General features: G+C 46.8%; 2 protein-coding genes across 4 annotated transcripts in view; one reads left to right on the top strand and one right to left on the bottom strand.

Moving 5' to 3' along the window:
* Positions 1-14,504, bottom strand: part of ALG12 (ALG12 alpha-1,6-mannosyltransferase) — a 98,301-nt gene extending 83,797 nt beyond the window's left edge. The window contains exons 1-2 of the mRNA XM_077468418.1: positions 14,069-14,504; positions 13,854-13,986 (exon numbers count right to left, since the gene is read on the bottom strand). Of these exons, the coding sequence (XP_077324544.1) occupies positions 13,854-13,986; positions 14,069-14,227 (292 nt within the window). The 5' untranslated portion in view covers positions 14,228-14,504. The remainder of the gene's footprint in view (positions 1-13,853; positions 13,987-14,068) is intronic.
* Positions 14,505-14,594: 90 nt separating this feature from the next.
* CRELD2 (CRELD disulfide isomerase 2) overlaps positions 14,595-20,213 on the top strand; it is a 41,460-nt gene continuing 35,841 nt past the window's right edge. The window contains exon 1 of one of the 3 annotated variants that reach the window (XM_077468420.1): positions 14,595-14,735. In XM_077468420.1, the coding sequence (XP_077324546.1) occupies positions 14,658-14,735 (78 nt within the window). In that variant the 5' untranslated portion in view covers positions 14,595-14,657. Of the gene's footprint in view, positions 14,736-14,937; positions 15,234-20,213 lie in introns of those variants that run through there. The other 2 variants (XM_077468421.1, XM_077468419.1) reach the window with 2 other exon arrangements.

The raw sequence follows: 20,213 nt of genomic DNA on the forward strand, positions 1-20,213 counted from the left end.
GTTGTGGGTAACAGACATCTGAAGTCCTCTGGTCGGGTTGACAGCAGCTACGAACCGGCGTTCTCCTTCTGAAGCCCGGGGAGGGCTGTCGTTTCCCTGTCTTACAATAGGTTCAAAATTGGGCGCAAAGTCAGGCGGGGGGCGGGCACAGGCATCGAGTTCCAGCCTGTGGAACGCAGGCGGAGGATAGAGGACTTCCGGCAATCCACTACCGGTTCCGGGTCGCGCGGCGAGCGTGGACGTTCGGAACCTTGGCGGCTATTTTAAAAAGCCTCGGCCACATAGCGTTCGTGCTGCATCGCTTACAAAGAGAAAAGCCTCCAGGCGGTTAGGCAAGATTCCGAGCGAATATGGATGCAGTGGAGCCGAACCAGCTCAGGTAGGCAAACACAGAGGTGTCTTGTACCTACAGGGCTGGGAGAGAGGGGGGAGTGATGAACTAATCAATGCAAAGGCATTTTGAAATGGTCCAGGTGTGTTTTTCCTCCCTCCCTCTCTCAAACAGGATCCGGACTAAAGAGTCTTGCGAATCCTGTTAGTGGTTGGTGGGGTGCACATAGGTGTTTTGGTGAAGGCATTCTATTTTTGCTAAGGTTTCGCTGACGTTAGCTTGTCTGTTTTCCCTTCCTTCTTCTCTCCTTCTCTTGCCTTAGACTCTGCCCAAAGAACCAGAGAGGTCAGGGGGGAAGAAGAGATGTCCTTCATGTATGAGTAAATTAAAAGAAGGATGGTCTAAGCCCCTTTGTAAACCATGCATAGACAAATTGGTCTATAAGGAAGCTACAGGAGCTTGTAAGGATTTGATTTCTGGAGTACAGAAAGAAATGGAGTCCATCAAAGCGATGTTAGGGAACCTTGAAACCCCAAAACCAACCGCAGTTTCCCCTGCTTCCACCCCAGTGGAAGGTGACGAATCAGGGGAAGAGGAATTTGATTCTCTGGATGGCCTAAGTGAGGCGGCATCATCCAGAGATGTTCCTGTTCAAGGATCAAGCTCTCCCAGATACAGGCTCTCACTCGAGGAGGTTGATGCCTTATTGGGGGTGATCTATGAGACGCTCGAAATTAGAGAAGAGCCAGTCTCCCTGTCCTTGCATGACCGGATGTATCAAACCCTAAAGGCAGATTCAGTTAGGGTCTTTCCGGTTCATAGCACACTGATAGATTCGATCAAAAAAGAGTGGGAGGAGCCAGAGAAAAAGCTATTTTTTCCTAAAAGTATGAAGCGGAGATTCCCCTTCAGCGAGGACCCCTCTTGTGTTTGGAACAAAGTGCCCAAGGTAGACGCAGCTTTTTCCCAGTGTGCAAAATCAACAGACCTCGCCTTTGAGGACATGGGTGTTCTTAAGGAACCCATGGATAAAAAGATGGAGGTACTGCTGAAAAGGTCAAGGGAAGTAACCATGACTAATTTAAAACCTGCAATGGCCACGACAATAGTGGCTCGCAACTTGAAGGTCTGGCTGGAACAATTACAAGGCCATTTGGAAGGGGGGACCTCCAGAAAGGAAATTCTGGATTCTCTTCCTATGCTACATAAAGCAGCAGGTTATATAGCAGATGCCTCTGCAGAGTCTGTTAAATTGTTAGCCAGGACCGCTGCCCTCGTAAATTCATCTCGTAGGGCACTTTGGTTGAAGTCTTGGTCAGGCGACTCGGCCTCAAAAGTGAGGTTATGTGGCATCCCCTTTGAGGGAGACCTCTTGTTCGGACAGGATCTTGAGAAAGTCCTGGACCGTACTGCGGATAAAAAGAAGGCCTTTCCTGTCAAACCTAAAAAGGACTACAGGTAAACGCCTTTTTCGTCCTCAAAGACAGGGACAGTCACACGGACAGACCCCTAAAGAGTCAACCCCTAAGAAACAGTGGGTGGGAGGAAAACAGGAAGGCAATCTCTTTTCCTCTTCTAAAAAAACCACTAAATCCCAGTGACTTGGTTCCTGTGGGGGAAGACTGGGGCAGTTCTTCCCACAGTGGCAAAAGACTACCCCAAATTCTTTTATCCTGAGGATCATCAGGGAGGGTTACAAAATACAGTTCAAGCACATCCCACCTACAAGGATGTGTCTGACCAAGCCTCCCAAGGATCCCCAGAAAGCGACAGCTTTGCTGTCGTAAATTGGCGATTTAATAGACCAGAGGGTTCTAGTGCCAGTCCCGTCACAAGAAATAAACCACGGTTTCTATTCGCACGTGTTTGTAGTGAAGAAACCATCAGGCAAATTCCGGTTGATTTTGAATCTGAAGTTACTGAACAAGTGGGTAACTTACAAGAAATTCCGGATGGAAACAATTTTTACAGTGAGAACAGTACTCCCTCCAAATTGTTTCATGGCCTCTCTCGATCTAAGGGACGCATATCTACACATCCCGATCCGAGAAGACTCTCAGAAGTATTTGAGGATAGCGATTCTTTAGGGAGGGCAGATTCGATACCTCCAATTCAGGGCTCTGCCATTCGGTCTGTCTTCTTCTCCCAGGATATTTACCAAGGTCCTGGCAGAAGCGTTGGCCCCCCTAAGATTGAAAGGGATCGCTGTCATACCATACTTGGACGATCTTTTGTTCTTCGCCCCCTCAAATCTCCAACTGCAGGGAGATCTGAGGGTAGCCATCTCTTGCCTAAAAAGGCTGGGGTGGTTGGTAAACGAAGAAAAGTCGCACTTGATACCAACACAGGCCATACAGTATCTAGGTTTTCTGGTAGATTCAGTGTCACAGAAAGTCTTCCTCACAGGGGAAAAAGTAGAAAAGGTGAAAGAGACGGTAACCTTTTTGCAGTCCAATCGGACGATATCCATCCGATCAGCTATGGCAGGGTTGGGCCTGTTAGTAGCAACAATCCCTGTAGTTCCCTGGGCAAGAGCTCATTTCAGGTGCCTTCAGGCCAATATCCTGAACAGCTGGGACGGGACACAAGAATCCCTGGACGGGACTATCCATCTATCCTCAAAGACCAGAAGGTCTCTTTGGTGGTGGAAGAGGGAGGAGAACCTAGTACGGGGTCTATGGTGGTCTCCTCCAGTGTCTGTTCGCATTACCATGGATGCCAGTGCTTGGGGCTGGGGGGCCCACTTGGGGTCAAAAGTAGCCCAAGGCTGCTGGGGGAAGACACAGTCCCAGAGGTCGGCCAATTGGAGGGAGTTGCAGGCAATCTGGGAAGCCTTAAGGGTGTTTGCCAGGGATCTGAAGGACCACCATGTACAGGTCCTCTCGGACAGTATAGTGGCGGTTTCCTACCTAAACAAGCAGGGAGGAACAAGATGCCCGTCCTTGATCAAGCTAACAAGTACGATCATGCATTGGGCAGAAGAAAACCTAAAATCGGTTTCAGCGGTCCATCTAAAGGGGGTGGACAACCACCTGGCAGACTTTCTGAGTCGACACCGGGTGTACGAATCAGAATGGTCACTGAACAGGGAGAGTTTCCAGCTGATAGTGCACAAATGGGGTCTTCCGGAGGTGGACTTGTTCGCCAGGAAAGCGAACACCCAGGTCCCAGTATACTTCTCCCTAGAGAGGGAGGCAGGGGCAAAAGGGATAGACGCCTTGGCACAAAACTGGGCGTTTCGCACTTGCTACGCCTTCCCCCCTTTCAAACGAATTCCTCTAGTCCTGAGGAAGTTTTTGCAGGAACGGACCACATTGATACTGGTGGTTCCATATTGGCCGAAGAGACCATGGTTCTCAATGCTGCTGGGTCTGACAGACGAGCCTCCCCTCATACTGCCCGAGAGAGAGGATCTGCTGTCCCAGGGTCCAGTTCTGTTGCTAGAACTTCAGACCCTAAAGTTATCGGCCTGGCGTCTGAAGAGAGTCTCTTGAAGTCTAAGGGGCTCTCGGATAGGGTAATTAAAACACTCCTTTCTAGTAGAAAGAAAGTAACCCAAGCAATTTATGTTAAGTATTGGAAGGTTTTTTGTTTATGGTTGGACACTAAAAGGGTGTCTATAAGTATCCCGACGGTCTTGGAGTTTTTACAAGACGGTGTAGATAAGGGACTGGCCATCAGTACCTTAAAGGTACAAATTGCGCCCCGTCTGTTTTTTTGGACCAACCCCTGGCGGAAGACCCGCTAGTCAGCAGGTTTTTTAAGGGGTTGACCAGGATTAAACCTGTTCCTTTCAAAATTTTACCCAAATGGGACCTGTCAATTGTGTTACAAGGATGGGTGAAAAAGTCTCGGGAAGAAGAACTTTCTTTGAAATGGATCACGCTTAAAACAGTGTCCCTAGTGGCTATTTCCACAGCCAGACGCATTAGCGAGCTTCAGGCACTTTCGGTGAAAGAGCTGTTTTTACAAATTTTTGAAGATAGGCTGGTGTTGCGCAAGGACCCTGGGTTTTTGCCCAAAGTAGTGACAAAGTTCCATAGAACACAGGAAATTGTTTTACCTTCATTCTGTGGGTCCCCCACTAATCCTAAGGAGGTAGAGTTTAGCCAACTGGACGTGAGAGCCTGTGTCTTACAGTATCTGGAGATGTCAAAAAGCATCAGAAAATCAGATGCATTATTTGTTTTACATGCGGGTAAAAAATTGGGGTCACAAGCTTCAAAAAATACAATTGCAAGGTGGATCAAACAAGCTATTGTAGAAGCCTACAAAGGAATGAAAATGGAATGTCCTTTTTCCCCCATGGCTCACTCCACACGGGCACTATCGACCTCATGGGCAGAGCGAGCTGGAGCAACACCAGAGCAAATTTGTCAAGCAGCAACTTGGTCAAGCTACTCTACGCTTATGAAGCATTACAGATTGGACCTTATCTCAGCGCAAGACCAGGCATTTGGGAGAAAGGTCCTTCAAGCGGTAGTCCCCCCCCTAATATGGTAAGTTCTCGTTGATCCTCTCTAGTGCTGTCCTGGACAGACGACTAGAGAAAACGAGAGTTAGACTTACCGGTAACTCTGTTTCTAGGAGTCGTCCAGGACAGCATGGATTCCCTCCCTAAATGCTGTTATAATGCTGGACAAGTGTTTTTGTCGTTACAGAAGCCGTTTCCGGGGAAGTTCTCGGTTACAAGACTGAAGGGGAAGGGACGGAGACCGCCCTTTAAAGATCTGGTTTGTGTTTCCTGCCTCTGGAGGTGGAGCCTATCTCTCTAGTGCTGTCCTGGACGACTCCTAGAAACAGAGTTACCGGTAAGTCTAACTCTCGTTTTCCAAACTTTCGCATAGATCTTTGTTGTGACTAACGGCTGTCCAGAATAGTCTCAATAACCCTCTCTGAACACCCCCTTAGCTGTGAGATGCGCCACTCAGCCTCCAGGCCATCAAATGGAAGGTCTGAGGGTTTGGATGGATTACCGGCCCCGGACGGAAAAGATCCCTCCGCTCCGGCAGGGGCTGGTTCTACTGGGAGAGCTCTCAGCGAGGAGAACCAATGCCTCCTGGGCCACCAAGGGGCAATTATGATAACTTCTGCTTGATCCTGAAACAATCTTCCGAACTACCAGTGGTAAGAAAGGAAACGGAGGGAAGGCATAGGCTAGAGTGAAGTTTCAAGGGAAAGAGAGCGCATATGTCCCTAAGGACTCTGACTCTTTTTCCAGTGAGAAGAAAGCAGGTAGTTTCTTGTTGAGACTGGATGCAAAAAGATCCACTCTGGGAACACCCCACCTTAACATGATCTCATGAAGTGTGTCTTGATTCAGTTCCCAGCTGCTGCCACTGATGTTAACTCTGCTCAGATAGTCTGCCAGAACATTTGCTGTCCCACTGACGTGCACCACAAATAGGTGGGGATACTTTGATGTAGAGTTAGATGTATTCCTCGACCGGTTTCGCAGCCGTATGCCGCTTCCTCAAGAGGCGTCACCCTCAGTATCTATAAAGAGACATAGTCCTTAATAACATCACAAAATGTCATACTGCAGTACTAGATCAATTAGAGAAACAATTTTATGCAACTGGAGTATTTAGATAGAATCCTAGTGACTCATCCAAAGATTTCAACCCCCCCTCGTGACAGCAGGCGGCAATATTTGAGAAACCCTATTATAGGGGTGACCCGGGGGGGGGGGGGGGGGGGGTCATCCCTATATAGGGTGTCTCAAATATTGCTGCCTGCTGTCACAAAGGGTTGAAATCTTTGGGCGAGTCACTAGGATTCTATCTAAATACTCCAGTTGCATAAAATTGTTTCTCTAATTGATCTAGTACTGCAGTATGAAATTTTGTGATGTAATGTTATCAAGGACTAGGTCTCTTTATAGATATCGAAGGTGACGCCTCTTGAGGAAGCTGTATGAGCAGATTCAAAAATGTGATCCCAATGACACATAAATGCCTGAAGGGACCTGGAATGCAATTGGGCCCATGACACCCCTGGAATAGCTGCAGTCATTAAGCCCAATAACTGGCAAAAGGGAGGCCTGTGGGAGCAACATGAAGAAGTTCTGCACGGAGAGAAGAATCTTTAAAATCTTTTCTTCCAGAAGAAAAATCTTTTGGGCAACTGTGTCTATTAGGTAATCCAAAAAGGGCATTCTCTGGGAGTGTACAAGGCAAGACTTCTGCCGATTGACCTTGCACTCCAATTTCTGAAAGGTCCGTAAGATCAATGGCAGATCCTGAACAAGGCTCTCTTTCTCTCAGGCAAAGAACAAAATCACCTAAATATGGAACGATCGATACCCTCTGTATTCGAAAATAGGCCATGACTTTGCCCACGATTTTCATGAAGATCCTTGGTGCCGCCAAGACACCAAAAATTGAGGATCCTGAAAACTGCCAATGACTTGGACTGTTCTTTATGAGAACTGCAAATCTGAGGAACTTTTTACGGTTCTGGCAGATTGATACATGAAGGTAACCGTCCTGAAGATCCAGGGTCATCATGAACACTCCTGGTAATAACCGATTTCTTACAGAATAAATATTTTCCACCCGGAAGCGTCTGTAGACTATGAATCTGAGGCTTAAATTGATGACCATCTGAAACCCGCCAGAAGCCTCTCTTACCAGAAAGATGTGAGAGTAAAATCCTCAGAGTTTTTGATCTTCCGGAACAGGAGAAATAAACCCCTCCGTTTCTCACATTGCAATTAGATTCACCATAGCCTGCCGTCTTTCTTGGTGCCCCAGCAGATGGGTAAGAAAAAACCTCTGGAGTGGGGGCTATTGAATTCCAACCTGTAACCTTTTTCTATCATTTGGAGAATATAAGGATTGCTGGTAATCTCTGCCTATTTCTTGATGAAATGGGACAATCTCCCTCCTAACCCTGGATTGGCATCACTGGGGATTTTTGGTAGGGGCTGAAGGAGCAAAGAGTGCCCCCCCTTTTACTTGTCTTTGTTAAATGACTACTACTTCTTTGCCTGTTGGTCTTAAAATTAACTTTGCTCTGAAAGCCACAAAAAGGCCTCTTATTCTGGGGCTTATTCTTTTGAGAAGATGGAAACTGTTTACTCTTCTCCGAGGAACAAACTAGGACTTCCTCTAAGGAAGAGCCAAATAAGAGCTTGCCCTCAAAGGGTATGCCACAAAGTTTATTCTTGGAAGGTAAGATCACCTTCCCAAGATTTCAGCCAGATGGCTCAACTAGCTGAATTAAATGAGTGCTGATGTTCTGGCAACATATTTTACAATATGCTGCCACATCAGCCAAAAAAGCAACTGACTTGGCAATAAGGGGTAAAGCAGCCCTCAAAAAAGGAAGCGACAGGGTGTGGGTATTGTGGTGAAGTGGAGGCAGATGTGTGCAAAGGTCAGGAGGAGGGGTGGAAATTAGATGTTGTACAGCACAATCCTGGGGCCCCTCATCACACCGAGCCATCCCGGGGCCCCCCCGGCACTCTGTGCGACGAGCAATCCAGCCCCCCCCTGCACTCTGCGCGCAGTGCACCTGAGAAACAACTGGCCCTTTCAGGGCAACCATACTGCTGATGCGGCCCACAATGAAACAGAGTCTGACCCCTTCCCGGTCTAAAACATCCACTATCCAGTCTACTTGATGTTATGAATGCATACCTCCAAACTTTCTGAGATTGGAATGAGGGACACCTATTAGCAAATGTATGTAGACATGGGACACACGCCCTGCTTAACCGGTTCCCGACCAGCGCATGCCGATGTACGTCGACAGAATGGCACGGGCAGGCATATTGGCGTACATGTACTTCCAATCTTCAATGCCACCCTGCCATCGGGAGCGCGCTGGTCGGGACCCCCGTGAGTCCGGTCGCGGGACCCGATCGCCGCGGGCATACCCGTGATCGTCTCACGGGACGGCTGAATGGAGGAAATGCCGTGTAAACAGCATTTCTCCATTCTGCCTAGCAACTACTGACGCTGATCTCTGCTCCATGTGATTGGAGCAGAGATCAGTGTTCACTAAATGAAAGCCCAACCCCCCCACAGTTAGTAACACCCCTAGGAACACTTAACCCCTACACTGCCACCCACTGGTTAACCCCTTCACTGCCAGTGTCATTTACACAGGAATCACTGCATTTGTATAGCAGTGATTTCTGTATAAATGTATAAGTGATTTCTCCCAAAAATGTCCGATGGGTCCCCCACAATGTCGCAGTCACAATAAAAATCGCTGATCGCCGCCATTACTAGTAAAAAAAAAAAAAATTATTAATAAAAATGCTATAAAACTATCCCTATTTTGTAAATGCTATAACTTTTGCGCAAACCAATCAATAATCGCTTATTGCGATTTTTTTTACCAAAAATATGTAGAATACGTATCGGCCTAAACTGAGGGAAAAAAAAATGTTTTTTTTATATATTTTTGGGGGATATGCATTATAACAAAAAGTAAAAAATGTGTTTTTTTCAAAATTGTCGCTCTATTTTTGTTTATAGTGCAAAAAATAAAAACCACAGGGGTGATCAAATACCACCAAAAGAAAGCTCTATTTGTGGGAAAAAAAAGGACGTCAATTTTGTTTGGGAGCCACGTTGCACGACCGTGCAATTGTCAGTTAAAGCGTCGCAGTGCCGAATCGCAAAATGTGGTCTGGTCTTTGACCAGCAAAATGGTCCGGTCTGTAAGTGGTTAACCACTTGCTTACTGGGCACTTAAACCCCCCTCAGTCCCAGACCAATTTTCAGCTTTCAGCGCTGATGCACTTTGAATGACAATTGCGCGGGCATACAACACTGTACCCAAATGAAATTTTTATCATTTTTTCCCCACAAATAGAGCTTTCTTTTGGTGGTATTTAGTTACAGCTCGGAGTTTTATTTTTTGCTAAACAAACAAAAAAAGATGCAAAAAAAAAAAAAAAAAATCATGTTTTAATAGTTTGTTATAAAATTTTGCAAACGGGTCATTTTTATCCTTCATTGAAGTGCGCTGATTAGGCGGCACTGATAGGCTGCATTGGTGGGCACTGATGGGCTGCACTGGTGGGCACTGATGGGCTGCACTGGTGGGCACTGATGGGCTGCACTGGTGGGCACTGATGGGCTGCACTGGTGGGCACTGATAGGCATAGTTAAGGCGGCACTAATAGGCACAAAAAAGGCGGCACCGATGGGCACAGATAAGGCGGCACTGATGGGCAAAGATAAGATGGCACGGATGGGTGGCAAGGATGGGCAATGATAGGTACCACTGATAGATGGGACTGATGGGCACTGATAGGTGGCACTGATAGGTGGCTCTGATAGGTGGCACTGCTGGGCACTGATGGGCGGCACTGGGGTGCAGCACCTTTGAGGCAGATTGTGGGCACTGTGGGTGGCACTGCTGGGTGGCACTGACGGGGGGCACTTACTTTTTATTAGGGTGGCACTGCAGGGGGCAGGTGGGCGCTTGCATTGCTGGCCATGATCAGGACTGATGTCCCGATCACGGCCGCCGGTGATCGGCTTTTTTTTTTTCTCCTCGCGCTGACAGCGCGAGGAGGAATACTAGCTGATTACCGGCTCAGTTATATCACCTGATCAGCTGTCATTGGCTGACAGCTGATCACGTGATAAGGGGTCGGGATCGACCCCTTGCACGGATCGGTGATCTCATGGACTCGCCGATCACAGGGCGCGCAGGCCGCTCGTACACGGGACTACGTCAATAGACGTAGTCCCGGAAAAGGAGATCCGCGCTGTAGCCGTCATTTGGCTATAGCGCGGATCTCAAGTGGTTAAAGGAGAATAGCATAAAAAAATAAAGAATATAATAATTATTGGTTAAGCCCACAAGTGCTTTTTTTTTATCACTACTATTCTTTTATATTGACTTTTGCACAATTTGCAAATGCACCAATTTAGAAATTGGATGAAAGGTTTAGCACTTTAACCACTTGCCGCCCGCCCTATTACAAATTGACGGCGGCAAAGTGGTTTCATTATCCTAACCGGACGTCATATGACGTGATTAGGATAATAAGCCGCTGCGCGCCCCCGGGGGCGCGCATCGCGGCGATCGTTGTTGCTGGGTGTCAGTCTGACACCCGGCAACTACGATCTCGGTAAAGAGTCTCCGACGGAGACTCTTTACCATGTGATCAGCCGTGTCCAATCACGGCTGATCACAGTGTAAATGGGAAGAGCCGGTGATCGGCTTTCCCTCACTCGCGTCTGTCAGACGCGAGTAGAGGAGAGCCGATCGGCTGCTCCTCTGACAGGGGGGGTCTGTGCTGATCGATTATCAGCACAGCCCCCCCGAGGATGCCCACACTGGACCACCAGGGACACCACTAGACCACCAGGGAAAAGGTAATAACAATCCATAATCCTCCCTAGACCACCAGGGTGCCAGTCAGCACAATGGGTGCCAATCAGTGCCCATAATGGATGCCAATCAGTGGCCACAATGGGCATCACTGATTGGCATGCATTATTGTTTGGCACTGATTGGCATCCATTACTATAACACCGATGCCGCCTATGAGTGCCCACCTGTGCCGCCTATGAGTGCCCACCTGTGCCGCCTATGAGTGCCCACCTGTGCCGCCTATGAGTGCCCACCTGTGCCGCCTATGAGTGCCCACCTGTGCCGCCTATGAGTGCCCACCTGTGCCGCCTATCCATGCCCACCTGTGCCGCCTATCCATGCCCACCTGTGCCGCCTATCCATGCCCATCCGTGCCGCCCATCCGTGCCAGCTATCAGTGCCAATTTGTGCCACCTATCAGTGTCCGTCCGTGTCGCCCATCCGTGTCGCCCATCCGTGTCGCTCATCAGTGCCGCCTATCAGTGCCACTTCATTGGTGCCACATTGGTGCCCATCAGTGCCACCTTATCAGTGCCCATCAGTGTAGCCCCATCAGTGCCCATCAGTGAAGGAGAAAACATACTTATTTACAAAGTTTTGAAACTGAAACAAAAAAAAACATTTTTTTTTTCAAAATTTTCGGTACTTTTTTATTTGTAGCGCAAAAAATAAAAACCGTAGAGGTGATCAAATACCACCAAAAGAAAGCTCTATTTGTGGGAAAAAAATTATAAAAATTTCATTTGGGTACAGTGTAGCATGACCGCGCAATTGTCATTCAAAGTGCGACAGCGCTGAAAGCTCAAAATTGGTCTGGGCAGGAAGGTGTTTAAGTGCCCTGTATTGAAGTGGTTAACCACTTAAGGACTGAGCCTCTTACTGAGATTTGTTGTTTACAAGTTAAAAACAGTTTTTTTTTGCTAGAAAATTACTTAGAACCACCAAACATTATACATTTTTTTTCTAACACCCTAGAGAATAAAAAGGTGGTCGTTGCAATACTCTGTCACACAGTGTTTGAGCAGCGGTCTTACAAGCGCAATTTTTTGGGGGGGAAAAATACACTTTTTTTAATTAAAAAAATAAGACAACAGTAAAGTTAGCCCATTTTTTTTTTTATATTGTGAAAGATAATGTTATGCCGAGTAAATTGATACCCAATATGTCACGCTTCAAAATTGCATCCGCTCGTGGAATGGCGACAAACTTTTACCATTAAAAATCTCCATAGGCGACGTTTAAAAAATTCTACAGGTTGCATGTTTTGAGTTACAGAGGAGGGCTACAATTATTGCTCTCGCTTTAACGATTGCGGCGATACCTCACATGTGTGGTTTGAACACTGTTTTCATATGCCACTACTCACATATGCGTTCACTTCTGCACATCAACGCGTCAGAACAGGGCGCGTTAAAAAAAAAAAAAAAAAAAAAAAGGGGGGGGGGGGTTTTCTTATTTATTTTACCTTTTATTTTTATACTTTAAAAAAATACAAATAATTAAAAAGTCACTTTTATTCCTATTACAAGGAATGTAAACATCCCTTGCAATAGAAAAAAAAAAAAAAAAAGCATGACGGGGCCTCTTAAATATGAGCTCTGGGGTCAAAAAGACCTCAGATCTCATATTTAGACTAAAATGCTATAGAAAAAAAAAAAGTTGGTCATTAAAAAATAAAATAAAATAAAATAAATGGCCCTTTAACCACTTTCAGACCGGACCAATTTGCTGGTCAAAGACCAGACCACTTTTTGCGATTTGGCACTGCGTCGCTTTAACTGACAATTGCGCGGTCGTGCGACATGGCTCCCAAACAAAATTGACGTCCTTTTTTTCCCACAAATAGAGCTTTCTTTTGGTGGTATTTGATCACCACTGCGGTTTTAATTTTTTGGGCTATAAACAAAAATAGAGCGACAATTTTGAAAAAAACGCAATATTTTTTACTTTTTGTTATAATAAATATCCCCCAAAAATATATAAAAAACATTTTTTGCCCTCAGTTTAGGCCGATACGTATTCTTCTACATATTTTTGGTAAAAAAAAATCGCAATAAGCGATTATTGATTGGTTTGCGCAAAAGTTATAGCATTTACAAAATAGGGATAGTTTTATAGCATTTTTATTAATAATTTTTTTTTTTTTTTACTAGTAATGGCGGCGATCAGCGATTTTTATTGTGACTGCGACATTGTGGGGGACCCATCGGACATTTTTGGGAGAAATCACTTATACATTTATACAGAAATCACTGCTATACAAATGCAGTGATTCCTGTGTAAATGACACTGGCAGTGAAGGGGTTAACCAGTGGGTGGCAGTGTAGGGGTTAAGTGTTCCTAGGGGTGTTACTAACTGTGGGGGGGGGGGTTGGGCTTTCATTTAGTGAACACTGATCTCTGCTCCAATCACATGGAGCAGAAATCAGCGTCACTAGTTGCTAGGCAGAATGAAGAAATGCTGTTTACAACGGCATTTCTTCATTTGGCCGCTCCGTGAGACGATCGCGGGGATGTCCGCGGCGATCGAGTCCGCGGGTCCCGCGACCGGACTCACGGGGGTCCCGACCAGCACGGGAGCGCGCCGCGCTCCCGATGGCAGGGCGGCAAATTTAAAGGGACGTACCTGTACGCCCATTTGCCTGCCCGTGCCATTCTGTCGACGTACATCGTCGTGCGCTGGTCGGGAAGTGGTTAAGAGCTGTGGGCGGAAATTACGTTTTGACATCGCTTCCACCCAGCAATTGTATGGAGACGCTCGTCTCCATACTGAGCTAGCAAGAGGACACGATGGCTTCCGCCCAACGGCTCTGGTAAGTGGAGGGCACCGGATCACGGCGCTGGCGATAGACGTGATCTCGCGGTGAATCCTCCGCAGAGACCACTTTTTATCTTGTAGCAAATTGCCCACTGAAAAGGAGCTAACTGCTGCCATAACAACAATATCCTCCTTCAAACAGCTGCTGTAAACCTGCGGCGGGCGGTCTGTAAGTGGTTAAAACACTTTTTGAGAGACAAGTAGTGCATTTTATATACAACTATATAGATTATCTCAAAATGAGGGACAGAAAGACATTACTCCAAATCAGGGACAGTTGGGAGCTATGCCTACCCAATCTACTTGAATGTTATGAATGGAGTGGCGGTAATGTCCGCTCACACTGGGAGGACATCTCACCTATCAGCTGGGAATAAAACTTGGACACCTCCAACACAGAGCCCACCAACACTGCCGGAGCGGACAGGAGACTGAGGAAGATCGGGCCAAGGAAGGTCCTGGGGACCACCCCGGGGAACTCATGGTGATCGTACTGTACAAGGGGGAGACAAACAGGAGGGATTAGTATGTCATCCGTACACAGCTCCCCCTCCCCTCCCCCGTCACCACATTACCTGCTCCAAGTCCAGCCTATGATACAGGAGGTCATGGGCGGCCTGTAAGTTAAAGCTCTCCTCCACCTTACTGTACGGACACACGGCCAGATGTACGAACGCCACGGCCAGGTAGAGGAGCAGGAGAGCGTGCCCGCCACTTCTCCCCTTCACCGCCATATCGGATGGAGGAGCAGCACGCCCCCTACCGGCGTCATAGGCTGCTACAGCTATTCTAGCCGGGAGCCTTGCTTCTATACTCAGAACAGACTGAGGTGACCAGCCTCTTCTATACCCAACACAGCCTGAAGTGACTGGCCTTTCCTATCTATACCCAGCACAGCCTGAAGTGACTGGCCTTTCCTATCTATACCCAGCACAGCCTGAGGTGACCGGCCTTTCCTATACCCAGCACAGCCTGAAATGACCGGCCTCTTCTATCTATACCCAGCACAGCCTGAGGTGACCGGCCTTTCCTATACCCAGCACAGCCTGAAATGACCGGCCTCTTCTATCTATACCCAGCACAGCCTGAGGTGACCGGCCTTTCTTATCTCTACCCAGCACAGCCTGAGGTGACCGGCCTTTCCTATACCCAGCACAGCCTGAAATGACCGGCCTCTTCTATCTATACCCAGCACAGCCTGAGGTGACCGGCCTTTCTTATCTCTACCCAGCACAGCCTGAGGTGACCGGACTTCTTATCTTCACGTTGGCTTATAGCTGTACCCGGCTACACACACATAGCACATCCTCTGCCTGCCACCCTCACACCGCTACAAGACATTAGACAAGTACACCGTACGCGTGGGGAGCTGATTGGCTCGAGCGTGGCGGCAGCGGATTCGTCCACATACTGAAAAGTTGTCCCGTGCAGCCAATCACCGTGCAGGGAGGGCAGATACGGAAGTGACAGGCCGGCTTGGAAGGGTAGAATGTAATGTGTCCGCAGTGAGTACTGTCAGGGTAGGAGCTGTGTGCCGGTCCTGTACACCTGAGTGTTGTATGGGTGCCCCCTGTGCACCACTAGTTCCCCTCCTGTAATATGGCTGTGAGAGGAAAGACTGGGAGCGCTGTGTCCATACACCTGACCCCCTGGCTCCTCATTGTACTCTTCTTCATCTGTACAGCTGCTAAGAAGGAGCCGTGTGACACGTGTAGGAGGCTGGTGAACAGGTTCCATGAGGTAAACAATCTCCTTCTGCTGTGGGCTGTGTAGAGGATTGTACACACTATGGGGGAGATTTACTAAAACTGGAGAGTGAAAAATCTGGTGGAGTTGTGCATGGCAGCCAAACAGCTTCTAAATTCAGCTTGTTAAATTAAGTTTTGGCAATAAAACCTGGAAGCTGATTGGTTTCTATGCAAAGCTGCACCAGATTTTGAACCCTCCCATTTTTAGTAAATTTGCCGCTGTGTGTCTATTTACTTCATGTCAGTGAGTAGGCTCATCTATTATCTGCACCATGTGTTTTCTTTACTGATCAACTGTTTACAAATAAGGATGAGCTCCGGTGTGTTTGTAAACGGCACGTGCAGCGCCCGCTAGGAAGTTGTCACTGCGGAGCGCTAATCATAGGCAATAAGGATGAGCTCCGGCGTGTTCATAAACAGCACGTGCAGCGCCCGCCAGGAAGTTGGCACTGCGGAGCGCTAATCATAGACAATGAGTAAGAATGAGCTCCGGCGTGTATTCGCACACCCCACCTGCAGAGCCAGGAAGTCAACGCAGCGCTGCGTTAATCAGTGAGACATTGCCCCGATGTGCGCCTGCAGAGATCGGGAAATGTCTCACTGCCTGTGATTAGCGCTTCACTAACTTCCTGGAAGGCTCTGCACATGGAGTGTGCGAACACGCCGGAACTCATCCTTAGCAATGAGACATTGTCCCAATGCACGGCTGCGGAGATCGGGAAATGTCTCACTGCTGGTGATTAGCGATCCCCGGTGCCGACTTCCTGGCGGGTGCTGCACGTGCTGTTTGCGAACACGCCTGAGCTCATCCTTATTTACAATCATATGACTGGGGCTTGGACAGGCTTCTGTCACATAAGCGTTTTCTTTCCTTAATGTAAACATAGAAAAAGTGTCTTCTAGCTGAACTCCAGGGTTTATTTGTATTGGTCCAGCTTGGCCCAGTGTAAGTATACATATCTCCTACCTGATGGGCTGCTGGGGAAGCTGACAGTAAAGTTGGATACACACTATACAATTTTCTGTAGATTTCTTTTTTTTATCCTGCAGATTTAACAAACCATGTAATATGATGTCAAGCCTCGATTTGTTTTGATTTGTATGCAATCAGGCAGTCCCTTGCACTACATGGTTTTGGTAAATCTAAAGGAAATCAGACAACAAAAGTTGTATAGTGTGTATGGGCTCTTAGTAGTAGTCAGCATTACTACAGTGATCTCCCGGGTACTGTTCTGATTCAGATGCACTGAAAATAATAGATGTTCTGTGAATGGTGGCGGTGCCACCCCTGTGGCAAAACAAATATTCATCTTCTTCTTTCCACCATTTTTTTTTTTTAATATTCATAGCAAACAGATACAGTGTGTATCCTGCATACAGCCTGCTTGGATTTTTTTTATAGGTTAAAACTGAAATTTTGGAATGACCCGTATTGCACAGTTACATAAACTTTCCACAATGTAAGCATGCATTAGGCTTGGTTCATACTCCTGCGACTTGGGATCCGACTTTTAGAGCCAGAGAGGCAGGGTATGTGAAATGCAATGTATCTCTATAAAAGCCGCTCCAATTGGCACTGCAAAGTCGCCGCAATTTCAGAAAATGTTCCTGTATTACTTTGATCTGACTTTGATCTGATCCGGCTTCGATGCCAGAGAGTGTAAGGCTCAGTTTACACGGCTGTGCGATGGCAATGTTGTATGACTTTGCCCTGCAACTTCTTTCTGACTTGGATGCTATTTAGGAGCCTGTACAAGGGCTGAAATCGCACCCAAGTCAGACCAAAGTAGTGCAGGAACCTTTTCTAAAGTCTGAGAGACTTGTGTAGTATCAGCTAAGACGGCTCTCATAGGGAAACATTGAATTTGACAGGTCATCCGACTTGGGTCTCACAAGTTGGATCCCATGTCACAGCAGTGTGAACCGAGCCTCGAAGTTGGACTCCAAAGTTGCCCTGAAAATCGTGCAACATTGGAGTCAGCTAGTGTGAACTGAGCCTTACTCGTATCTGATCCCTGGGGAAGCTGAATCATTCATTCCTTTTGCTTTAACGTAAATAATTTCAGGAACACTGTATACAGTATTTTGCAATTTGAAGCACATTTTATGTCTTTTTTTTGTTTTCTTATGAATTAAAAAGCAGAAGATTAATATTACTGTTTTGCTGGCCCTCAGCCTGTGATTCTTGAGGCTTGTGTATGCACATTCAGTTTGTGTAGTGTTCAATAGTTTGAAGAATAATGCCATTCAAATCTGATTATTTAGTTTGAATGAACTATGGCTTAAAAGCTAAGTTCACCTTTAAAAAATAAATAAAATATGCACATATTTTGCAGGAATTTTTTTTTTTATTTTTTTTTTCCCACAGGAGCCTGCAGAGCATTTCAGCAATGATCAGTGGATTGTGGGTACAATGTCGGGCTCCTGCAGATGCTTCCTCCATCTTTTGTAGGGGTTTACTGCAGAAGGTGTCAGAGATTTTAAAGTGGTTGTAAATGCAATAATAAAAAAAAAAAAACAGATTTATACTTGCACATTGCACAGAATTGCACAGAGCAGCCCTGAACCTCCCACCAGTGCTTGTTGCAACTCCTCTCTGGCAAGTGCCCCCATGATAAGCCCCTGTATGGGCTTGCCCCGAAGCCTCGCTGTCTGCTTCTGTAAACACAGACAACAGGCCCTGGCATCCTCATCCCTGGCTTTGACTGACAGCAGTAGGAGCCAATGGCTCCAATTGCTTCAGCAAAGCCTGTGAGACATGAAAGTGAGGGGGAGAAGAGCTGCAGACGTGCACAGCACTGGATCAAAGGAGGACTCAGGTAAGTGGGGGGGGGGGGGATGCAAATTCCTAAAAAAAAAAGTATTTTATTTTTTACCTTAATGCAAGGATTGCATTAAGGTAAAAAAAAATGTAGGCATTTTTACCACTTTAACCACTTACAGACCGCACCAATTTGCTGGTCAAAGACCAGACCACTTTTTGCGATTCGGCACTGCGTCGCTTTAACTGACAATTGCGCGGTCGTGCAACGTGGCTCCCAAACAAAATTGACGTCCTTTTTTTTTCCACAAATAGAGCTTTCTTTTGGTGGTATTTGATCACCCCTGCGGTTTTTATTTTTTGCGCTATAAACAAAAATAGAGCGACAATTTTGAAAAAAACGCATTATTTTTTACTTTTTGTTATAATAAATATCCCCCAAAAATATATAAAAAAACATTTTTTTCCCTCAGTTTAGGCCGATACGTATTCTTCTACATATTTTTGGTAAAAAAAAAATCACAATAAGCGATTATTGATTGGTTTGCGCAAAAGTTATAGCGTTTACAAAATGGGGATAGTTTTATAGCATTTTTATTAATAATTTTTTATTGTTTTTTCTTTTACTAGTAATGGCGGCGATCAGCAATTTTTATTGTGACTGCGACATTGTGGGGGACCCATCGGACATTTTTGACACATTTTTGGGACCATTGTCCTTTATACAGTAATCAGTGCTATATAAATGCAGTGATTCCTGTGTAAATGACACTGGCAGTGTAGGGGTTAAGTGTTCCTAGGGGTGTGTTACTAACTGTGGGGGGGGTAGGGCTTTCATTTAGTTAACACTGATCTCTGCTCCAATCACATGGAGCAGAGATCAGCGTCACTAGTTGCTAGGCAGAATGAAGAAATGCTGTTTACAACGGCATTTCTTCATTTGGCCGCTCCGTGAGACGATCGCGGGGATGCCCGCGGCGATCGAGTCCGCGGGTCCCGCGACCGGACTCACGGGGGTCCCGACCAGCCGATGGCAGGGCGGCAAATTTAAAGGGACGTACATGCACACCCATTTGCCTGCCTGTGCCATTCTGTCGACGTACATCGTCGTGCGCTGGTCGGCAAGTGGTTAAATGCAGGCTGGGTTCACACTGATGTGAATTGGATGCGAATTTCTCTGCATCCAATTCGCATGACAGGAGAGTGTGCCCGGCTGTCAATGGAGCCGGTTCACACAGCTCTGTGGCTGTCACGGAGCAGATTGCACAGGGGTCCTGTTTGTCTTTCGCTCTGTTTTAGGTGCGAATTCAAGCAAAAATTGGAGCCTGATTCGTCCCTGAAATGGAGAACAGGGATGCACCGGACTCCTGCTGTGAGCCACATCTGAAGATCGTGTAAACCCTCTCTTAAAACAAAAAAAACACCCTGCAGGATAAAGGCACAGTGAATAGCATGCACCGTAGACATTGGTGCCCATTTTTTGGAAAATATCTCCTTGACTGTGTGGGTTAAGGAGATATTTCTTGCACCTCCAGGTAAGCCTTAGGCCGCGTACACACGCGCGGACTGTTGGCCCAACTTTGTCCGTCCAACAGTTTGAGCGAACAGTCCGCTCAAACTTAGCATGGACGGACATGGCCACACACGACGAACGAACAGTTTACTGAAACCGTGCACGATGACGTGAACGGCACGTACGACGGGACGCAAAATACGACGTCCTATACACTGCATTATAACTTTCGGCTTGAAAATCCTTTCTGAGCATGCGCAGAACTTAGTTTGACGAACAAGCCTACACACGGGCGGACTGTTCGTTGAAACAAGGTTTCAGCGGACAGTTTTTCGGAATTTCCGTAAAACCTTGTCCGTCCAACTGTCCGCTGAAACTGTCCGCTGAAAGCCCACACACGAGCGGACTGTCCGCCCAAACACTGTTCAGCGGACAAGGTTGGGCCAACAGTCCGCGCGTGTGTACGCGGCCTTAATCTAGGCCAGTGATGGCGAACCTTGGCACCCCAGATGTTTTTGAACTACATTTTCCATGATGCTCATGCACTCTGCAGTGTAGTTGAGCATCATGGGAAATGTAGTTCAAAAACATCTGGGTTGCCAAGGTTCGCCATCACTGATCTAGGCTTACTTGTAGGTTAAAGTGGTCTGTAAGGGTTTACAACCACTTTAAAGGATAAGTTCACCTTTCGTAACACA

The sequence above is a fragment of the Lithobates pipiens genome, unplaced genomic scaffold, assembly GCF_037356315.1.
Source record: "Lithobates pipiens isolate NorthernLeopardFrog02 unplaced genomic scaffold, aLitPip1_a1.2 Scaffold_8, whole genome shotgun sequence".
Classification (NCBI taxonomy): Eukaryota; Metazoa; Chordata; class Amphibia; order Anura; family Ranidae; genus Lithobates; species Lithobates pipiens.